Consider the following 20,741-nt stretch of genomic DNA (forward strand, 5'->3'; position numbering starts at 1 on the left):
ACAGTAGTGGCCCAAGCTGCTGCAGTGACAAGGCCCAATCCTTAACCCACTGAGCCGCAAGAGAACTCCTATTGATTCCCATCTTTTTCTCACCACTACCTTTCAGAAAGGAAGTAACCAAAATTCAATACTCGAGCAATTTTTTTTTCATTCCATTCCTAACATCTCTCTTAATTGTCTACTTTATCCCCAGTCGAAGTCACCACCAAATCTCACCAGGAGGATGGTAAAAGCTTCCTTGCTAGTCTCTCTATACACTACTTATTCCAATCCAGTCTCTATACTACAGATATAATTATACTTTTAAAAATGCAAATTTGATTAAGTCATTCTCTTTAAAAAAAAAATCTATCAATGGCTTGGTGTCTCAATTCAACAAAAAGAAATTGAGAGTTCCCACTGTGTCTCGTGGAAACAAATCTGACTAGTATCCATGAGGACGTAGGTTCAATCCCTGGCTTTGCTCAGTGGGTGAAGGATCCATAGTTGCCATGAGCAGTGGTGTAGGCTTCAGACACGCTGGGATCCAGCTTTACTGTGGCTGTGGTGTAGGCCAGCAGCTGCAGCTACGATTTAACCCCTAGCCTGGGAACCTCCATATGCTGCACGTGTGGCTAGAAAGAAAGAAAGAAATTGGTTCTTCATATTGATTGTACACTTTAGCTGTTTGCCTGCAGCTGTCATTAGCTCAATTTCATTAGCTGACCTATCCACACGGATTCTGAAGAAAAGAAAAAGTCCTGCAGCCGTTTATAGAAGCAAAGCCGTGAGAATCCATGCCTACCTCTGGAACTGCCCATCTTCACACTGGGAACACATCAAGGAGCTCTAAGCATTGCCAGAGGTCCCGTCCCCCCACCCCCCCACCCCCGCCCCGTACCTGGATCTCTAAGGTGGTCTCCAGGGGGGCGAAAACCTATTAAAAAATGCAAATTGGGAGTAAACGAGACCTCCCACCAAGGGGAAGTTGTGGTCAAAAGTTTTTTGGTTTTTTTTTTGTCCCGGAACCCCCGCCCCGCTGCCTACATCTGGGCACGGAGCCGGAGGTGGGGTCCTTCTCTCCGCTGCTGCGCTTTGCCCTGACTTCTGTTTTCCCGGAGGTCGCATTTGGTTACTCGAAGCGCTTAGGGAGGATGGGAAGCTCTTCTTTGAGGAGCCCGGAGTTTCGGAGGCCGCCGGCGCTCCCTGTCTCCTGCTGCCACGGAGCCCTCCTGGGGATTCTGGTGCTACTCGCGCTGCCAGCAGCCTGGGGTGAGAGTCGGGGCGGGCGTGGGAGTGGGCTCCGCGAACGAAGCAGCCAGGGCGCAGCGGGCACAGCAGCGCTGGTGCTGGTGTCTTGAGGTGTTGCTCTCCGTGGGCTAAACGCGCGAGAAAGCAGGTCGGCTCTGGGATCCTTTCTGTGTCCTGGGACCCTTGGTGGCATTGATCGAATTCCCCTCTGCGGTGGCTTAGGTTGTGCCCACAGCAGAGGAGGGTGCAGATGCTGAACAGAGGCTGCACGGAATTCCTAGCTTTTGGGTAATAACAAGACTGGCTGTAGCAGAGTGTGCCGCTAATAGGGGAAAATGGGGGTGGGGGAGTAGAAATTAGACAAACTTGGGTTCTAATCCTAGCAACACATTGATGGTGAGGAAAGTTACTACAGGTGTTTCCACATCTGGAAATACCGATACCTGTACTTCACCAGCTTGCTGCTAAAAGGCATAAAGTGTGTCAAAGGTCCTACACAGTGCCTGCCACTTAACCACTTTCTATTGCCATGACTTCATCAACCCTTTGTTCATTAGAGTGTTCAGACCAGCAGTCCAAGGGGCGCAGCTATCACCTGAAAAAATGCCTTGCAACGGGGTATACTCACCCCACTTACACCATCATTAAAGTGCATTTATTGAGCACCTACGTTAAGACAGCTCCCAGGTGCCTGGGATTAGAAGAGCTAGTCAAGCTGCAGAACTCTCAGTGTGACTCATTGCAGGTAGGATAGGGGTGCATTTTAGTCAACTGTTTAGAACAAAGCAAAGCCTATTATAACTTATGAAAATGTTGGGGCCCCATCCTCCCTTCCTTCCTTGTAACTTCAAATAGGTAAATACCTTTGATTAGAATGCTTCTCTTCTTATTTTTAGATTCCCTAGAAGTCTTAAGTGCTTACTTAATGTCTGAAGTGACAGTCTTTTTTTTTTTTCTTCCTTTTGGGTACAACCTCTTCTTAACAACTGAATTTGCTCTCTACTGTCATTAGACATTTTGCATTCATTATTTGTGCCTTCTAAGAGAGAGAAGGAAAAGGGAAAACCAAATTTCACAGAAGTTGTTATTGATATTTTATCTCCTCAGATATCATAAAGGAACCTGTCAGTTGAAGAAAGGGGATAAAATCTAAAGCTTTATTTTCAAAAGAAAAGCATGCAAACTAAATTAAGCAATCTGTGCTTAAAATTTTTGTGCACTTTGTATCTGGTCCCTTTCTTACTGCAATGTTTTTGCAGCTTGCCTGGGTTTATTAAGTTACTGTTATAGTTTAATCCCAGACACTATTAATTGCAAAAAAAATATTTACTAAGGTTATCATAATAACCTCGAAAAGTGAAACACCTTAAACTATCTAGTAATTTACTCGTCAAAGTAATTTAGACTTTAAAAAAATGCTGATGGAATGGGGAGAGTGCACAACACTGTGGCATTTGAAAGAAATGTGAGAGCTATGCCTCTAAGGTGTACGCATAGAGAAGTATGGTGGCAGGGGATAATGAAATCTCCTTAATTAGAAGGCCAGAATTCTAGTTTTTCCAGCCTCTGCTACTTACTAGCTGGGAGCCTTGGACCCAGCAAGTCAATTAACCCCCCTGACTTTGAAAGTCCACATGCAAAAAATGAACGTAATTGACAGTTGCTGAGAGGCTTATTGTAAAAATTGATGAGGTAGTGTATGTGACAGCATTTCATAACCTGAAAATCCCCACAGGGATTCCAAAACTGTGACTAGGAAGCTGCCCTGAAGGCCATGGGATAACTGAAAAGGGAGATATCTCAGAAAAGGCTGGGTGGAAGGAGTGATTGTTTTTATGGAGTGGGTTGTTTTGCCATGGTCAGGAATGGGAAATGTTGGCTTTAACAGTGCTCAATGAGTAAATCCAAAAAAAAAAAAAAAAAAAACCAAAAAGAAAGAAAGGATTCTAAAGGACATTTAATGGGGATTTTTATTTTAGATAAAAATTAGCACACTGGCATTACTAGGACCTTGTTTAACACAGACAATCTCACTGGGCAGACTTTGGCAATCTCACTGGGTCCTCGGGTCAGATCTCATTAATTTCCTGGTGTATAAAAAGCAAAATAAGGGAGTTCCCCTTGTGGCTCAGTAGTTAACAAATCTGACTAGAAACCATGAGGTTGCGGGTTCGATCCCTGGCCTTGCTTGATGGGTTAAGGATCCGGCGTTGCCGTGAGCTGTGGTGTAGGTTGCAGATGCGACTCGGATCCCGCATTGCTGTGGCTGTGGTGTAGGCCGGTGGCTACAGCTCCGATTAGACCGCTAGCCTGGGACCCTCCATATGCCGCGGGTGCGGCCCTAGAAAAGACAAAAAAAAAAAAAAAAAAAAAAAAAAAAGCAAAATAAAAAGGAGAGGCATTTCAGTTGGCCTTGTGATGTGTGATCTATTTCAGTTTACACATGCTCAGATTGGTAGATTCATAGTTTGTTAGCTAGTTGTATCTAATATAACTGTCACAATTAGACAAGTAACTTCAAAATCTTCCTACACAGAAATCCTACTGAAAGTGGCCTCTGGCTGGTTGCGGCTCTAAAGCCAATATTCAAGACGCAAGGTTTGTAGAAAGGAAGCAACTGTGTTGCAGGGAATGCAGAAGGGGGACCTCCTATCCAAAGGCTAGCTCCCCCTGACAACCAGTGGGCAAGAATTTTAAAGAGGAGTCTCAGGAGTGACCCCCATGGCAGGATCCAGCGTTGTCTCTGTGGTAGAGGGGGTTTGATCCCTGGCCAGGCACAGTGGGCTAAGGATCTGGCATTGCTGGATTTGATCCCTGGCCTGGGAACTTCCATATGCCACAGATGTGGCCATAAAAAAAAGGATGGGGGAGTTTTAGGGGTGTATAGGTGGAGGGAGGGGACAATATCCAAAAACTGCACAGTCAGTTCTGATACTCGTCTTGAAATTGGCCACGTTGTGGTCATATCAATGTCATCTTGGTTGTTTTAAGTAGTGTTAATTTTAAATTCCAGAGTCAATTTGTTCCCATTTCTTTGAGGCTAGTTCTTGGAATTGTGGCAGCTTATGCTAAGGCTACACCCTGGTCATCATGCAGTTAACTTCTTCCACCTGGCAGGGTTTCAGTATCTGCAAAACAGCTCAAAGGATGTGGCTCAGAATATTATCTATAGTCCTTGAGGAGAAACTAAATGTCCTTGACTTTGTTTAATGACTAAACTATTATTATTTTGTCCTGTTTGCTTTCCTTTGCTCCTGTATTTTCTTACTTCTCTGATTAATTTACTCTTTGACTAAAGTTTTTCCAAAGAAAAAGACAGACAGAGGATATAGAGGGGAAGGACCGTTGTGTCCTGCTCCATTTCAGAAGCATTGACTAATGATAAGACTGAGTCTTATAGGTAATTCATGATTCATCTCTTCATCATAGCAAATATGCACAGAGTGCTTGTAATCGAGTGCTATGTATTTGGACTAAGGACTCATTTAAAGGAGCAAAAATCATGGGATTTCTTGCCTTCATCTTATGCATATCTAATATGCATATTTAACGTCTATTGAGAAAATAGATACTTTTAAAAAGCATATAAATATAAAAGGCACAACTTTTATCAAAGGAAAATTAATGTGAAAGGAAATTAGGTGGCCATTCACAGTCTGAGTCCAAAGTTTGGGAAGTTGAACTGTGTTTGACATTCCATTATTAAGAATTTGGTGAGCACAAGAACTATTAAGTTGTTTGGGCCTAACTACTTAATAAATAAAATTGTCAAGTATTTCTCTGGGGGCTAATAATGATGTGAAAAAACTACTGAGACCCTAAGAACACTATGAACTGTGTAGGTTGGGAACCTCTATCATAATTAATTAAAAATAAAATCTAGGCCTTCCCATTGTGGCTCAGCAGAAACGAACCTGACTAGTATCCATGAGGATGAAGTTTCAATCCTGGCCTTGCTCAGTGGGTTAAGGATCCAGTGTTGCCGTGAGCTGTGGTGTAGGTTGCAGACTCGGCATGAATTTGTTGTTGCTGTGGCTGTGATGTAGGCTGGCAGCTACAGCTCCAATTCAACTCCTAGCCTGGGAACCTCCATATGATGTGAGTGTGGCCCTAAAAAGACAAATAAATATATAAAATTAAAATTAAAATTAAAACTATATGGTTCATACAAAATGTACAATATACATCTTCAGAGGTGGATTGGTTGAATATAGGAAGAAATTGTACTATGCAAAAAGAAACCAAAAGAAAGCTGATTTGGCGAATGTGGCATTATGACCATCTTTGTCTTTAAATTATTATTTTGTGTTTATATTTAAAATAATTATAGATATATTGAGGATTAACTCTACAAATTTATTTATTCGCCTTATAAATAAAGTAGGCAAAATAAAATTTGAGTCAAGATTCATTATTAAAGAGAGATATTTTCTAATAATGAGTCTATCTACCAGAAAATATAATAAAAATATATGTAAAAAATACATATATGTGTATATTACTGTACCTAAATAAAAATGTTGAAAAAATACATCTAAAGTAAAAAAAATGGACAGAGTTAGGAAAAGAAAAGACAAATGTGTAACAGATGGAACATTTTAACACACTCCTTTAGTATCTGGTAGAATAAACAGACCCCCCCACAAATCAGTAACTATCGAGAAGACTTAAACAAATATGATGAACAGATTGGGGTCTCACTGACATACCCAGAGCATTGTACCCATTACCGTAGACACACATTTTTTACAAATAGATACACACACAGTTATCTCAGTTGATCATATAATGAGCCATAAAACAATGTCAGTCAATCTCAAAACTTGATAATAAATATTTAGCTAAAAACATTCCTCAAATGTGTGCAAATTCTACAGAACATTTCTAAGGAAACCATGAGTCAATGAAAAAACTACAATGGTACTATCAAGTATTTTGAAAAGAAAAAGAAAAGAAAATTTGACACAATTTGTATAATATGGCTAAATCTATGCTTGGAATAAAAGTAATAGTCTGAATGCTTAATATAGAAACTATGAAAAGCTGAAAATAAGGTCTAAGTAATCATCTCAAGAAATTTATTCTCAAAAAAAGAACAGCAGGTAAACTCAAAAAAATTGCAGGAAAGATGAGATGAAGATAAGAGTAAATCAACAAAGCCAAAAGTTGGTTCTTTCAAAACTAATTAATTGATTGGTCTCAATCCATCCTCCATTATTTGAATTAATTAGTAGAGAGTGCAGGAGGCACAGGAGATTAAAAAAAAAAAAAACAAAAAAACGGAAGAAAAGAGATTTCTAAAACTTCATTAAAATTATATTTTTCCAGCAGATATATCTTCTTGATTACATATTGATTGACTCAAAATGTCATTTTTATTATTTTAACTTTAACCTATGAGATCTTAAGGGGAAGTAACTAAGTCTAATATATTTAAAATATGCATTTTTTAAAAATGTGTTTTCATAGCATAAAGCTTTAGTTGTCGAGCTTTGTACACAAAGCAAATGCTAAAATTTTCTTGTTTGGAATAATTGACTTGCCAACAGACTTCCAACAGTGGTGATTGCTACGTCTATGAAGCATATTAAAGAAAAAAAAAGAGATAGAAGTTTCTCCACTAACTTTGATGTTACTATGGTCTCCAGGTCAGTGCCAAGCTCCGAGACAGCTTCCATTTGCCATGCCTACAAAGCTGATTGACAAAGATGAGTTTCCCATTGGGACATCTCTGAAATATAAATGCCGCCCTGGTTACTACAGCAGAATATTCTCTATTACCTGCCAGAAAAACTCTTTCTGGTCAATCCCTGAAGGCAACTGTAAACGTAAGTAACTCTGGATTGAGGACTCCTCTACATTAGTCAAAAATCTATCAGATAAACTTTGGAACAAAGACAGATGTCATGGCAACTTGACCTAAGGTACAATAGATGTGAGAGTTCTTTGTGTGTGTATGTGTGTGCCCATGGCATGTAGAAGTTTCCAGGCACAGGATCTAACCAGAGCCAAATCCTTAACCACTAGGCCATTGGGAACTCCTGAGAGTTATTCTTTTTATTTTACATTAAAATTTTTTTTATTACAGGTGATCTAGGAGATCCCGTCATGGATCAGTGCTAACAAACCTGGCTAGTATCCATGAGAATGGGGTTCGCTCCCTAGACTCGCTCAGGGGGTTAAGAATCCTGCGTTGCCATGAGCTATGGTGTAGTTCACAGACGTGGCTCAGATTCTGATTGCTGTGGCTGTGGTGTAGGCCGCTGGCTACAGCTCCGATTCAGCCCCTAGCCTGGGAACTTCCATATGCCCTGGGCGTGGCCCTAAAAAGATAGAAAAAAATTATAAATAAAGTATAGTTGATTTACAATGTTCCTTTAATTTCTGCTGTACAGCAAAGTGACTAGCTCATACATACATATCTATGCATGCAGAAATGTGTACACATTCTTTTTTTTTCATACTGTCTTCCATCATGTTCTAACCCAAGAGATAGGACATAGTTCCCTGTGTTGTACAGTAGGACCCCATTACTTATCCATTCTAAATGTAGTAGTCTGCATCTACCAACCCCAAAGACCCCATCCATCCCACTCCCTCCCCACTTCCCCCTGAGAAACACAAGTCTGCTCTCCATGTCCCTGATCTGTTTCCGTTTTGCTGATAGGATCATTTGTGCCACATTTTAGATGTCACATATAAGTGATATCATATGGGATTTGTCCTTCTCTTTCTGACTTACTTCCCTTAGTATGAGAATCCTGAATTATTCTTATAGGTCATATCTTCCTACTGCTTTGAGTTCCTAGCATTGTCATTACAAGTTCATTGCATGAGAAATGACCATCACAAGGCACAATTAAGGGAAAATCTCCAATCACTAGGGGTGTCCCATTTTCACAACTGAAACTAAGTAACGAATAACTCAGCAAAGAAAAGTGTAGATATGGATAGAATCCCAGACGTCAAGACTTTTGATCTATACTGGTTAGATTACAGAGTAAGCACTTTAGTGATAAACGAAGTTCACATTTTTCTGAGAGATGCAATAGGAAGATAAGACAGATCTGGAAGGGAGGTATTTTTGAAAGTGGTGCTTCGTGATGGCTGATCTGGAGGCAGTCTTGTGAATTTCCTCAAGGTGACAAAGTCTGTGGAACTACAAATACTCTTCAGTAAGCTATTGCCAGGTTGGGACCTTATGTACTAACAGAAGTTCAGAGTATTCTACATGTGATCCCCCTATTCTGCTTCTTTCTGATAGGTAAAACATGTGGAACTCTTGCAGAACTCGTAAATGGCAAAATGGAGATAGACAAAGACATGCAGTTTGGATCAACTGTTCATTACTTTTGCAATGACGGGTGAGTTGGCAGTAACACTGTTTGAGGTGACACTTCCAGAATTGTAACACCAGTCTCTAAACAGGAGTCTCAGAAAGGAAAGTCAAACCACCTGTCCATTGAAAACATAGCAATAAGATTTCTAAGTAGAGGTGGTGACTTGAATCCAGGCTTTTAACTACCTTTGAAACAACTAAACAAACATTGGAAAAAATAGGAAAAACCTGTATCCATGCTAGAAATTGGAGAGGTGGGGGTGGTCTTTGCACACTAACTTAATGCCCCTAAAACCAAGTACTCACTCATTAGATGGGAAGGGCGAGCATTCTAAAGAAGTAAATGCAAAAAACACCAATATACATATCTTTTGAGTTAAGAATAATTTAAAGCAATAAGAGCTAGAAATGTTGGATTCAGGAAAAAGTAGGAAAGAGTCGTTTGTTTGGGGTAATGAAGCAGATGTGGATGGGAAAATCTTAATTGTTATAACGGCTCTCTGGAAGTACAGACAAAACAGGCATCTGGCTGTGGACATACCCTTGGCTTAAGACAGCCAATTTAGGAAAGAAATAGGGAGACCTAATTTTTTAACTTTTAGTCTGTTTTATTACTTATTGCTTACTTACAATACATGCAAAATAACCCAAGTGAAAAATAGAAAGTAGCAATAACAGTAAAATTAATTTCAATGATATGATGTTCACCTTAAAAACTAGTGGAATCCCCCTCATGGCTCAGTGGTTAACAAACCCGACTAGTATCCATGAAGATGCGGGTTCGATCCCTGGCCTTGCTCAGTGGGTTAAGGATCTGGCATTGCCATAAGCTGTAAAAATAGTCATTGTATATTTGAAATAAATCCCTCTTGGTCACGTATATGATTCATTTTATACACTATTGGATTTGATTTGCTAATACTTTACTGATGATTTGTTTGCATCTGTAAAATATTATCAGATCAGACCCAACAATGTCTAAAACGAACTGCATATAATGACCATAGTGGGAATTATTCCAGGTATACAAGGTGGATTCAACATTCAAAAATCAATCAATATAACCAACCGTAAAAACAGGCCAAAGAATAAAAACAATTTGCTCACATCGACTGACTCAGAAAATGCATTTGACAAAATCCAACAGGAATTCATGATAAAAACTCACAGCAAATTAAGAATAAAATCAAACAAGTATTAAATCAAGGTATAAGTGGGTTTGCTTCCTACCGAATCTGTTCCATGATTTTATCTTAGCTTTTGGTGGTCGACAACCATCCTTGGTATAACTTGGCTGTAGACACAATCACTCCATTCTCTGCCTCTGTCCTCCCATGGCTTCACCTCTGTATGTATTAATATCATCTTCCTTCTGTGTGTCTCCATGTCCAAATACCCCTCTTCTTCCTGAGGGCACCAGTCATTGTGTAGAGGGCTCACCCTAACCCAGTGTGGCCTCATCTTAACATCTTAACATCTCATAACACATTTGTGAGGTTTCAAGTGGACATAAATCAGGAACACACTATTAAACCCAGTACAGACATGAACAGACGTTTCACTAAAGAGAATATACAGACGGAAAATAAGCATATAAAAAGATATGCAACCTCATTAGCCATTAGGAAAAGAAAATTAAAACAACAGTGGGACAATATTGCACACCTATCTGAATGGCAACAATAAAAAATAGTGAAAATGCCCAATGCCTAGCACAGATGTAGAGGGAACTGAATTACTCACATATTGCTGACAGGAATGTAAAATGGTAAATCCACTGAAAATATGGGAACTATGCATGTGTCAGGGCAAGGGATTATATGGTAAATCCCTGTACCTTCTGGTCAACCTTGCTGTGAACTGCTCTTACAAAGTGTCTATTAAAATTGCATAGATAGGAAGTCCCGTTGTGGCTCGGTGGTTAATGAATCTGACTAGGAACCATGAGGTTGCGGGTTCAATCCCTGGCCTTGCTCAGTGGGTTAAGGATCTGGCATTGCCGTGAGCTGTGGTGTAGATTGCAGACATGGCTCAGATCTGGCGTTGCTGTGGCTGTGGCGAAGGCCGGCAGCTACAGCTCTGATTCGACCCCTAGCCTGGGAACCTCCATATGCCGTGGACGCGGCCCTAGAAAAGACAAAAATAAATAAATAAATAAAATAAAATTGCATAGATATAAATACACATGCATATGCATGCATACAAACACATAAATTAGTGCAAATAAAACTGTGGAAAATTGAATAAAATTGGTAGACTGTATCTATGTCAAAATTCTGGTTTTAATATTATACTCTAGTTTTGCAAGATGTTATCAATGGGACAATTTGAGTAAAGGGTACCTGGGATCTCTCTGTATTGTTTCCTACAACTGCATATTGATCTATGACTATCTTAAAAAAAAAGTTACCTAAAGGAGGGTCTTCCTACCAGTCAATTCAATGTCCTAACCCAACTAATTCACAGGGTTTTGTTTTTTCTCTTTTTTTTCCCTAACTTATCTAATGGGTTCATGTATGCTAGATTAAAAAAGAAGAAAAATGAAAATGACACAAAAATCCAAGGTCCTCACTGTCCCACTCTTGGATATCGGTAGAAGATTCTCAAATGTCTAGATATGTTTACTTATAGACTGCATTTGGTTTCTGGTAATGAAATGGTCATGGCTTTTTCTGAACCCTAACTTAGCCATATGACTCCACAGTTTTCTTTTGCCCAGAAGACCCTGAAAGATAAGGTGGATGTAAAGACTTCAGACTGAAACGGATATAAAAATTCTGGATTCCTTTTAAATCACGTAGCTTGAGTCTTACCTCTATGCTCTATTTCTAAATAGCCTGAAAGCGAAGAGATCTGGCTAATATTTGCTCAATTGTTTTATCTACTTTGGGAGACGATTTAATAAGTGAAAACATTCTCCTGCTGTCATCTTTAACCAGTGAATACAAAGTTGTGTTTTGATTCATGATGTGTTCATTTCTGCCACGCTAAACCATAGTATATGCCAACTCAAGTTAGAACTTTGCTTCACCATTTTTTATTCCAATAAAAAAATATAAAATCAAAAAGACCACCTTAAGGAATAATCTTTGTGGGTGTTCCCATTGTGGCTTATCTGGGTAAGAACCCCACATTTTCTCTGTGAGGACATGGGTCCAATCCCTGGCCTCAATCAGTGGGTGAGGATCCAGCATTGCCGCAAGATGTGGTGTAGGTCACAGATGTAGCTTGGATCTGGTGTTGCTGTGGTTGCGGTGTAGGCTGGCAATTGCAGCTCTGATTTGACTCCTAGCCCGGGAACTTCCATGTGCTGCAGGTAGGGCCATTAAAGGAAAAAAGAATGTTTATAAAATCAAAATCCAGAGGAGTCCCCATGTTTCTTTGTTCCTGTGGCAAAAAGGCAGGAGGAGGTACACATACAGTGGAAAGACTGCAGCCCTCCTTTAATGCATTGGTTGTGGGTATGTGTGTTTGCAATGCTGTCTAGAATATTTTCATGTTTGGTGGTGTCATGATGACATTAAAAAAACTGAAAATAATACTGAAGACATTAATGAATACAATACAATCACTACTTCAATGTAAGAGTGCTTCAAGTTTCTTCAAGAACATACACTGCTGTCACTCTTCATTTGATCTCTATTTAATGTGTTTAGCTGCTTGAAGTTTGTTTCTTAGATATTCACAAGGCAACGTTCTCAGTGATACCAAAGTAACACTTGATAGTTATTTGACATTATTCATCTTAACTTGTATTAGTATAAAGTTTGGCCCTTCTAGCCACCAATTTTCATGAGTTGTTCAGCCCAACATTCCCTGACTATAGAGAATCTCAGTTGACATTAAAATAAGTGTCATTGATTTTTCCAAATTTTATAGCATGCTTTGAATAGCTTGTGACATAACTAATTGAAAGTTTCTGTCTTTAGCATTTAAAATATGAAATATGAGTTTAACTGTTTTATCCTGTTTGGACTTCCTTTGGTTCTAGCTTGATGAATTTCATTTATCTGAGGTGTATCTGCACCTTAAGGTAATAAAGAAGGGAGATCTCATCCAGTTTAGAAGGCATGAAGAAGAAAATGTTTAAGCCCCAATAAAGACATAAAACTTGGGAAAACGGCAGTATTAGACAAATGGAAATTGTCCTTCTGAATAGTCCAAGATTGTAGTCTCTTATAAGTAGCAATTTAAGCAGGATTAAGTGTTTATTTGGAATATAATATCCATTATTCTTTGCCTTTAGGTATCGACTTATTGGCCAATCCTCAGCTACATGTGTCATCTCAGGCAATTCTGTCATCTGGGATAATGACCCACCTACTTGTGAGAGTGAGTTGATATATTCTTTCCTAGTACCTTTACTAATAAATTCTTAGTTTTCCCATGGAGTTATAAAAAGCTTTATTTTTGCATTCTATCCTTTAAATAGCAGAAGAGAGTTGCATATTCTCAAACATATCTGTGGGTTTCTAACAACTGTTTTCTTAAGTTCGTCCTCATCCCGGGTTGTACCTTTTCTGAATCTGAGAGCAGAAATGCATAAAAGCCTTCAAACTTTATTTTTATTTCAATTAGTTTGGAATTATGTTGGTTCAATGAACCCCAGTGTAATAATCATTCTGCTTAGCCAATTAGTAAAGATTTTTAAGTTGATGCTCTCCAAGGTGGATGCAGCTGTGGAGGAATCAACACTTTCATGCACCAAAGGTTCAATGAACACTCTTGAGAGTCATCATGTAATATAAGCCTTAAAATGGGCTTATATTTTGACCCACTTCTTAGAATTTATACTTAGAAAGTAAACAGATTTTTTACAAGTAGCTCATTGTAAATTTTTTGTTGCAGCACACTTTATAATAGTACACATATTAAACTAAGCAAAATGCACTGCATGTTTCAAAATATGGTTTGGAAATAACTTACTGTAAGGAAAGAGGTATGTTAAAAATGATTACAGAGAATTCCCTGAGGATGTAAAATAGCCATGCAGAATTAGAAGAAAATGGAGTTCCCGTCGTGGCGCAGTGGTTAACGAATCCGACTAGGAACCATGAGGTTGCGGGTTTGGTCCCTGCCCTTGCTCAGTGGGTTAATGATCCGGCGTTGCCGTGAGCTGTGGTGTAGGTTGCAGACGCGGCTCGGATCCCGCGTTGCTGTGGCTCTGGCGTAGGCTGGTGGCTACAGCTCTGATTCAACCCCTAGCCTGGGAACCTCCATATGCCGCGGGAGCGGCCCAAGAAATAGCAACAACAACAACAACAACAACAACACAACAACAAAAAAAAAAGACAAAAAAAAAAAAAAAGAATTAGAAGAAAATATATCCATACGCTGGAATTTTTTTCAGCCATAAAAAAGTTGTCATGGAGAAGGACTTAATGACATACAAGGATGATTAGTTTAAACATATAATATACATATATTTGTCTGAAGAAAGTCAGATGACCAAATAACATGTTTTACATGATATAAATATTTTATATATAAACAGAGATATAAGTAATGTTTTATATAAGATAAAATGTTTTATGTAAGATACAAGATGATGCAATATTTCATTTTATGAAAAATAATGCATTTATACCTATTTCTATATTTTCATCTTTATTTATAATTCTGAAACCTTTTTATTTCCAACCCTGAAAATGACTTTAAGCTTCCTCGGTGAAGGATGGGGGGAAAATTATAGCACACATTTTGGCTGTATGGCAGGTGCTTCCTCAGAAGAGCCAGTTTCCCATTTATTCAAGGTGCTCCGGGTCTCTAATGCTGGTTCTCAAGTCTTGGAATTGGTTAACAAATAACAGCCTTCTTTGTTTTTATTTGCATTTCTCTAATAATTAGTGATGTTGTGCATTTTTTTCATGTGCCTGCTGGCCATCCACATGTATTCTTTGGAGAAATGTCTATTTATGCCCACTTTTTGATTTTTTGTTATTGTTGTATTGCATGAGTAGTTTGTATATTTTGGAGATTAAGCCCTACAAGGTTGCATCATTTGCAAATATTTTCTCCAATTCTGTAAATTGTCTAGGAAAATCATTCTAAAATTTCTGTTTCAATTTTCTCTAGCAATTAAGTACTACCACTCAGCCTCAGCCGTCCTGAGTTCCTTTCAACGTGTCTAAATTGCTACTAATCTTATCCAAATTCTTAATTTCACTAATTGTATTTTACAAATATAGAACATTGATTTGATTCCTTTCAAAATGTATCCTGTCACCTTTAATTGCTTCTAGTCCTTTCGAATTTTAGGATTTGTGGGAGTTCCCATTGTGTCTCTGTAGGTTAAGAACCTGACACTAGTATTCATGAGGATGTGTCCAATCTCTGGCTTTGCTTGGTGGGTTAAGGATCCAGCATTGCTGCAAGTTGCAGTGTAGGTTTCAGATGTGTCTCTGATCCTTCATTTCTGTGGGTGTGGTGTAGGCTGGCAGTTGCAGCTCTGATGAGACCCCCTAGCCTAGGAACATCTATATACTGTAGGTGTGGCCCTAAAAAGAAAAAGAAAAAAAGTTTAGGTTTTGTGTATTTTATCCTTGAGTAGATAATCATAGTTATTTTAAATCTGTGAGTGAAAATTCCAATATCTGGAGTCCTAATGGCTCAGTTTCTACTGTCAGTGATTAGTTTGGTTCTTATTTGTGTTTTTTTTTTTTTTTCCTCAACTACCTGGTTATCTTTAACTACATATCAAGAATTATACTTGCAAACTTTTCTGTAGAAATAAATGAAGGTGTTAGACAACTAATCTTCTTCCAGAGTGGAATTTTATTGTTATTTCTGCCAGGTACCTGGGGACCCTAAAAATCTGAGACTTTAATTTAATTTCAAAAACAACGATTTTTCTGGGCCACCTCAAAAATTGTTAAAGAACAATTCCAGTAATCTCGAGTCCCAGAGGCTAGTTTTTGAGGTCTTAGTACATTTCAGAAAGTATTACCAAAGTTTCCATTTTGAAGGTCTTGGACTCCAATTTTTATTCTTTTACTCCATGAGACTATCAAAAGTTTAAGCCACTCAAATGCCCCCTCCTGATTCAACTAAACTTCCTAGGTATTTTGAAGTAACTTACTTCCAGTTACATAGTGTTAGAAATACAATGTTCTACTTCTACATTTTCAGCTGTATTTAGCATTTTTTTGGACTTTTACATGTTATGATATCAAACATAGGCTTGATAAAATGAGTTGATAAGTTTTTTCTTATGTCTTGTGACACATTTGAAATTATATTTAGAAGTATATATTACTTTAAACTGTAATAGAATTTATGTGTGAAATTTTCTTTTCTATACTTACAAGATTCTTGGTCCATTCTAGTTTTCTATGTCTTCCTGAATGAATATTAGTCATTTATATTTTCATTTATATCACTTAGATTTTCAAAATTTTTAACATACAGTAGCCTACAGTTTCATAAATATCTCATATTTATGCAAATGTGCTCAAATTACTTTTCCTAATTCTATATACCTGTGTTGTCTCTCTTCCTTTTAGCAAGAGTTTTTTTTTCTTAAACTGCATTCTGTTAATAACAAAAAAATGAAAATTAAGAAGGCAAATGGAAAAGAATGAGGGAAACTGTGTAAACTGTGTTATAATAATATGATCAAGGAGCTATTGAAAATTAAAAGAATTTGGATTGTATTAATAAATGCATGTGTTTACAGGGTACAAGTAGAAAAAGCAGAACACATGCTAGCATGCCCACCCTAAATTATAACTTTGGAAGAACTTATCTACATGTTAGCAAAGATTAAAACCACATAATGAAAGTAAAAACAGTTACAGTTTAGGGACTCATTTGACTTCTCCCTCTGGTTATTTTAATTCACTGCTTTCCCTTTTCCCAGGTATTCCTTGCGGGCCACCCCCGGCCATCGCCAATGGAGATTTCATTAGCAGTAATAGAGAATATTTCCCATACGGAACAGTGGTGACCTATCGCTGCAATCTTGGAGATAGAAGGATGAAGTTTGAGCTCGTGGGTTCACCGTCAATATATTGCACCAGCAAAGACAATCAAGTTGGCATCTGGAGTGGCCCTCCCCCCCAGTGCATTATACCTAATAAATGCACACCTCCAGAGGTTGAAAATGCATTCAGGATATCTGAGAAGAAAAGCCTATTTTCCTTATATGAAACTGTGCAGTTTACGTGTCAACCTGGCTTTATCATCAAAGGACCCTCCACTGTTCACTGTCACGCACAAAACAAATGGGGGCCGGAGTTGCCCAGCTGCTCCAGGAGTAAGTCTGACTGAGGCTTTGAAGGGGCCCACAAATGACATGAGCTGTAGGAGGATCAGGACATTAGTATTTTCTCTCGGGGAAGGATATGTGGTGAGCAGTATAGATGAGAAAATTTTCTTGGGAGGAAATAGGAAATAAAGAAGGAGTGTATATGCATGTGTGTGTGTTCAAATTCAGCAGCAAAGATAAATGAGCAGGGAATGTAAAGGTTTTTTGGGATTCTTATAAACAGAAGTTTTCTGCACATACCATCATCTATTGGTTACCTTTTTTTTCAGTCAAAACAATCTTTTTTTTTTTTTTTTTTTTAAATTATCAGAGTTCCCGTCGTGGTGCAGTGGTTAACGAATCCAACTAGGAACCATGAGATTGCGGGTTCGGTCCCTGCCCTTGCTCAGTGGGTTAATGATCCAGCGTTGCCGTGAGCTGTGGTGTAGGTTGCAGACGCGGCTCTGATCCCGAGTTGCTGTGGCTCTGGCGTAGGCTGGTGGCTACAGCTCCGATTGGACCCCTAGCCTGGGAACCTCCATATGCCGCGGGAGTGGCCCAAGAAATAGCAACAACAACAACAACAAAAGACAAAAAAAAAAAAAATTATCCATTGCTTTTGAGTATAGTAATTGCTATGTAATGATTTGTTCCTCTTGTCAGGCACCATTCTGTAGGCTATGGATGCACTTAGTCCTTAAGTAAAAGGTATGAGGTAATTATGATTCTTTCCAGTTTTACAGAGAAAGTTCAGTCTTAAAGAGGTTAGATAACTGTCCAAGATTAAATAGATAGTAACTCTGAGAAGACCAGAACCCGAGTCTACCTGACTCCAGAGCCAGGGAAATCACAAGCAGCTCTAGGTATTTCAAGGAATGAGGGATTTCGTGGAGGTACAAGGGTATAAAGATATTGTTAGAAGAGCAGGAAAAGGAGTGGTTAACGAATCCGACTAGGAACCATGGGGTTGCAGGTTCGATCCCTGGCCTTGCTCAGTGGGTTAGGATCCGGCATTGCCATGAGCTGTGGTGAGCTGTGGTGTAGGTTGCAGACAAGGCACAGACAAGGCTCGGATCCCGCGTTGCTGTGGCTGTGGTGTAGGCCGGCACTATAACTCCGATTGGACCCCTAGCCTGGGAACCTCCATATACCATGGGAGCAGCCCTAGAAAAGGCAAAAAGACAAAAAAAAAAAGAAAGAAAAAGAGCAGGAAGAGCAAAAGGAGGAAGGCAATATTACCAGATGTTCAGGGGCTTCCGTTTCTCCCAGACTAGAGCACAGGTGCCTGTAGTCACAGCTGAAAGGCTCACTGAGCAGGTATTTCCTCTAGCTGCTCGATGCTGCAGAAGCTGCCACAGCTGCCAGAATATAATATAGCTGAGACTGCTGGAGCCTGCAGCCATTGGCATTACTAGCACTGAAGTTTGCTGCTGTTAAGGCAGAAGCGTCAACCTTGTCAATTCTAGAATCTCCTTTACAAGAAGAATGGCTTCTCTCATCTTCCAGCCTTTTAATTTAGTATAAATGCCTCCAATTGGCAAAGCTTAACCAGGACCCAGCTGGCAAGAAAGATGAGCAGTGTAGTTTTCAGGCCTGTAGCCCCAGCAGTCAAAGGAGAACACAGAGGTGTGAGGCTGGGAGCCAACAGAAATTTAACCAGCACAAGCACTTAAACATCACATCACAGTTACTGTATCACAGGGAAACAAGAGGGTGATGGGCCCTGAAAGTGGGTATTACAGTAAGAGAGTATTTACAAATTCCCTCGGGAGGTCATTTATTCTAATCCAATATCCCATTTTATATTTGAGAATGCTAAAGTCCGAGAAAAACTGACCTGCTCTAAGCTAAAATAAAATGATTCTTCATGTTACTACAGTTTCATTTAATTTAGGAGATTCAAATGCAATTTGGTTCTCAATTCAAATCAACTGTATAAAGAGACAGAGACTCAGTTACAACATGCAGTATGAAATATGAACTCTCATTGTGAGGACTATAGGCTTTTGAGAAGATTTCATTCAATGGAATGAATGAAATGAATTTTTTTGTTGGAATGAAAGGAGTGGTTAGGCAGGACTTGGCTACAGAAAGTGGAGAGAAAAGACTTATCTTCTCCACTAACTGATGTCAGGTGGCCACTAGAGAGCAGTTGGAAAGAGATGGGAAGAGATGTAGGAATCCTGTTTGTCACCACAGAGTGTGATAGGTGATAGGGAGATTTGAATGAGACATGGGTACAAGCTTCCCTTATGGCCAAAAGAATAGACTATAATTTGGGGAGATGCCTTTCTCGAAAGGGGATATGAAGATATGAAAATCCATCAGTCTTAACAATTGTGTTACATGGAGGGGACCCATCTGCTGTGTCATCTAAGGGGTAGATTTTTTTTTTAGGCCTGCACCCAAGGCATATGCCTGAGTGAGGCCAGGGATCGAACCCACATCCTCACGGACACTAGTTGGGTTCGTTACTGCTGAGCCACAGCAGAAACTCCCAAGGGGGTGGATTTTAGATGGAAAATCATGAACTGAGGATGTCTCTGTTTTAGTCACAGTTATCAGCCTATCAGTTCTGTTGCTTTTTGCAAGACACTTTCTGTGAGCGTCTGTGTATGTTTTCGTATATTTAATTTTGCCAATGATAAAATGAGAGGGTGTTCATCTATCAGATTTTTAAAAACACATAGATTTATCATATGACTCTCTTGGCCAGTTTACCACCAAGGAAAGTTTACTTTCACACAATTAACAGCATTTAATACTCTTTCCCAGTATGTCAGCTACCTCCAGAAATCCCGCATGGTAAACACAATGCAGGCCAGAGGAACACTTTTTCCACTGGGCAGGAAGTGTCCTACAGCTGCCAGCCCGGCTATGATCTTAGAGGGGCTGCTTCTCTGCGCTGTACATCCCAGGGAGACTGGAGCCCAGAAGCCCCCAGATGTGCAGGTACCTGTACTCTTGCCTGGTTTACCGACCAATCTCTTTGTCCCTCACAGGGACCTCTCACGCCTGTGTGTGTGTGTGTTTTTTTTTCCTAGCGAAATCATGTGCTGACTTCTTGGACCAACTCCCTAATGGACGTGTGCTCTTTCCACTGAATTTCCAGCTTGGGGCAAAAGTGTCCTTCGTTTGTGATGAGGGGTAAGTGTGTTTGCCTGGCCTACTGGACACTGGAATAGAAGTGAATTCAAAAAGGGAAGATGTAGTGTGATTTAAATAAAAAAGATATTTGGGGATGTTAAACTTGGGGAATGTAGGAGCTCCCATCATGGCTCAGTGGAAATGAATCTGGTTAGCATCCAAGAGGATGCAAGTTCGATCCCTGGCCTTGATCAGTGGGTTAAGGATCCAGCGTTGCTGTGAGCTATGGTGTAGGTTGCAGATGCGTCTCGGACCTGGTGTTCCTGGGGCTGTGGGGTCGGCTGGCTGCTACAGCTCTGATTCAACCGCTAGCCTTGGAAACTCCATATGCTGTTGGTGTGGCCCTAGAAAGACAAAAAAGGGGGGGGGAGGAATGTATATGGGAAGTAACTCTAAGGAAAAGGGGGAACTAATAACATCTGAAGGAAAAATTGAGACATATATTAAGTGACAGGTTCAAACACAAATACACGTACTGCTTATGAATATATGCAGGAGACAAAGTAAGTGAAAAAAATCACGTTTTCCAAACAGAAAAGAAAGCGTAATTTGAAGAGTTACAGAAAAAAATTGATAAGCAAAAAAAGCTTATTAAAAAAAACTAAGATCATTTAAGAATTTTTTAAGAAAAAAATTTAACCATCAAAATTGAACTGTGTAATAGGAGTGAAAGTATGAGAATAAGCAGTTAAATCCAGTCGTATATCACCTGGTTAGTAATGGGCCATGGTCTCTGGAATGGATTGTGGTAGCTGATTTAATGTTGTAGGAAAGGTCATT

The 20,741-nt window shown here is 39.3% G+C and overlaps 1 protein-coding gene across 4 annotated transcripts in view; it reads left to right on the top strand.

Annotated features, from left to right (window-relative positions):
* The first annotated feature begins 834 nt into the window (after positions 1–834).
* CR1 (complement C3b/C4b receptor 1 (Knops blood group)) overlaps positions 835–20,741 on the top strand; it is a 60,809-nt gene continuing 40,902 nt past the window's right edge. For 2 of the 4 annotated variants that reach the window (XM_084976927.1, XM_084976928.1), the window contains exons 1-7: positions 835–1,251; positions 6,879–7,058; positions 8,495–8,594; positions 12,816–12,901; positions 16,428–16,823; positions 19,590–19,766; positions 19,859–19,961. In XM_084976927.1, coding sequence (XP_084833053.1) covers positions 927–1,251; positions 6,879–7,058; positions 8,495–8,594; positions 12,816–12,901; positions 16,428–16,823; positions 19,590–19,766; positions 19,859–19,961 — 1,367 coding nt within the window. In that variant the 5' untranslated portion in view covers positions 835–926. The remainder of the gene's footprint in view (positions 1,252–6,878; positions 7,059–8,494; positions 8,595–12,815; positions 12,902–16,427; positions 16,824–19,589; positions 19,767–19,858; positions 19,962–20,741) is intronic. The other 2 variants (XM_084976929.1, XM_084976930.1) reach the window with 1 other exon arrangement.

The sequence above is a fragment of the Sus scrofa genome, chromosome 9 (assembly GCF_054392235.1).
Source record: "Sus scrofa isolate SSC_HxYL_T2T_F1_AM1 chromosome 9, Sscrofa_HxYL_maternal_Yorkshire_Landrace_v2.0, whole genome shotgun sequence".
Taxonomy (NCBI): domain Eukaryota; kingdom Metazoa; phylum Chordata; class Mammalia; order Artiodactyla; family Suidae; genus Sus; species Sus scrofa.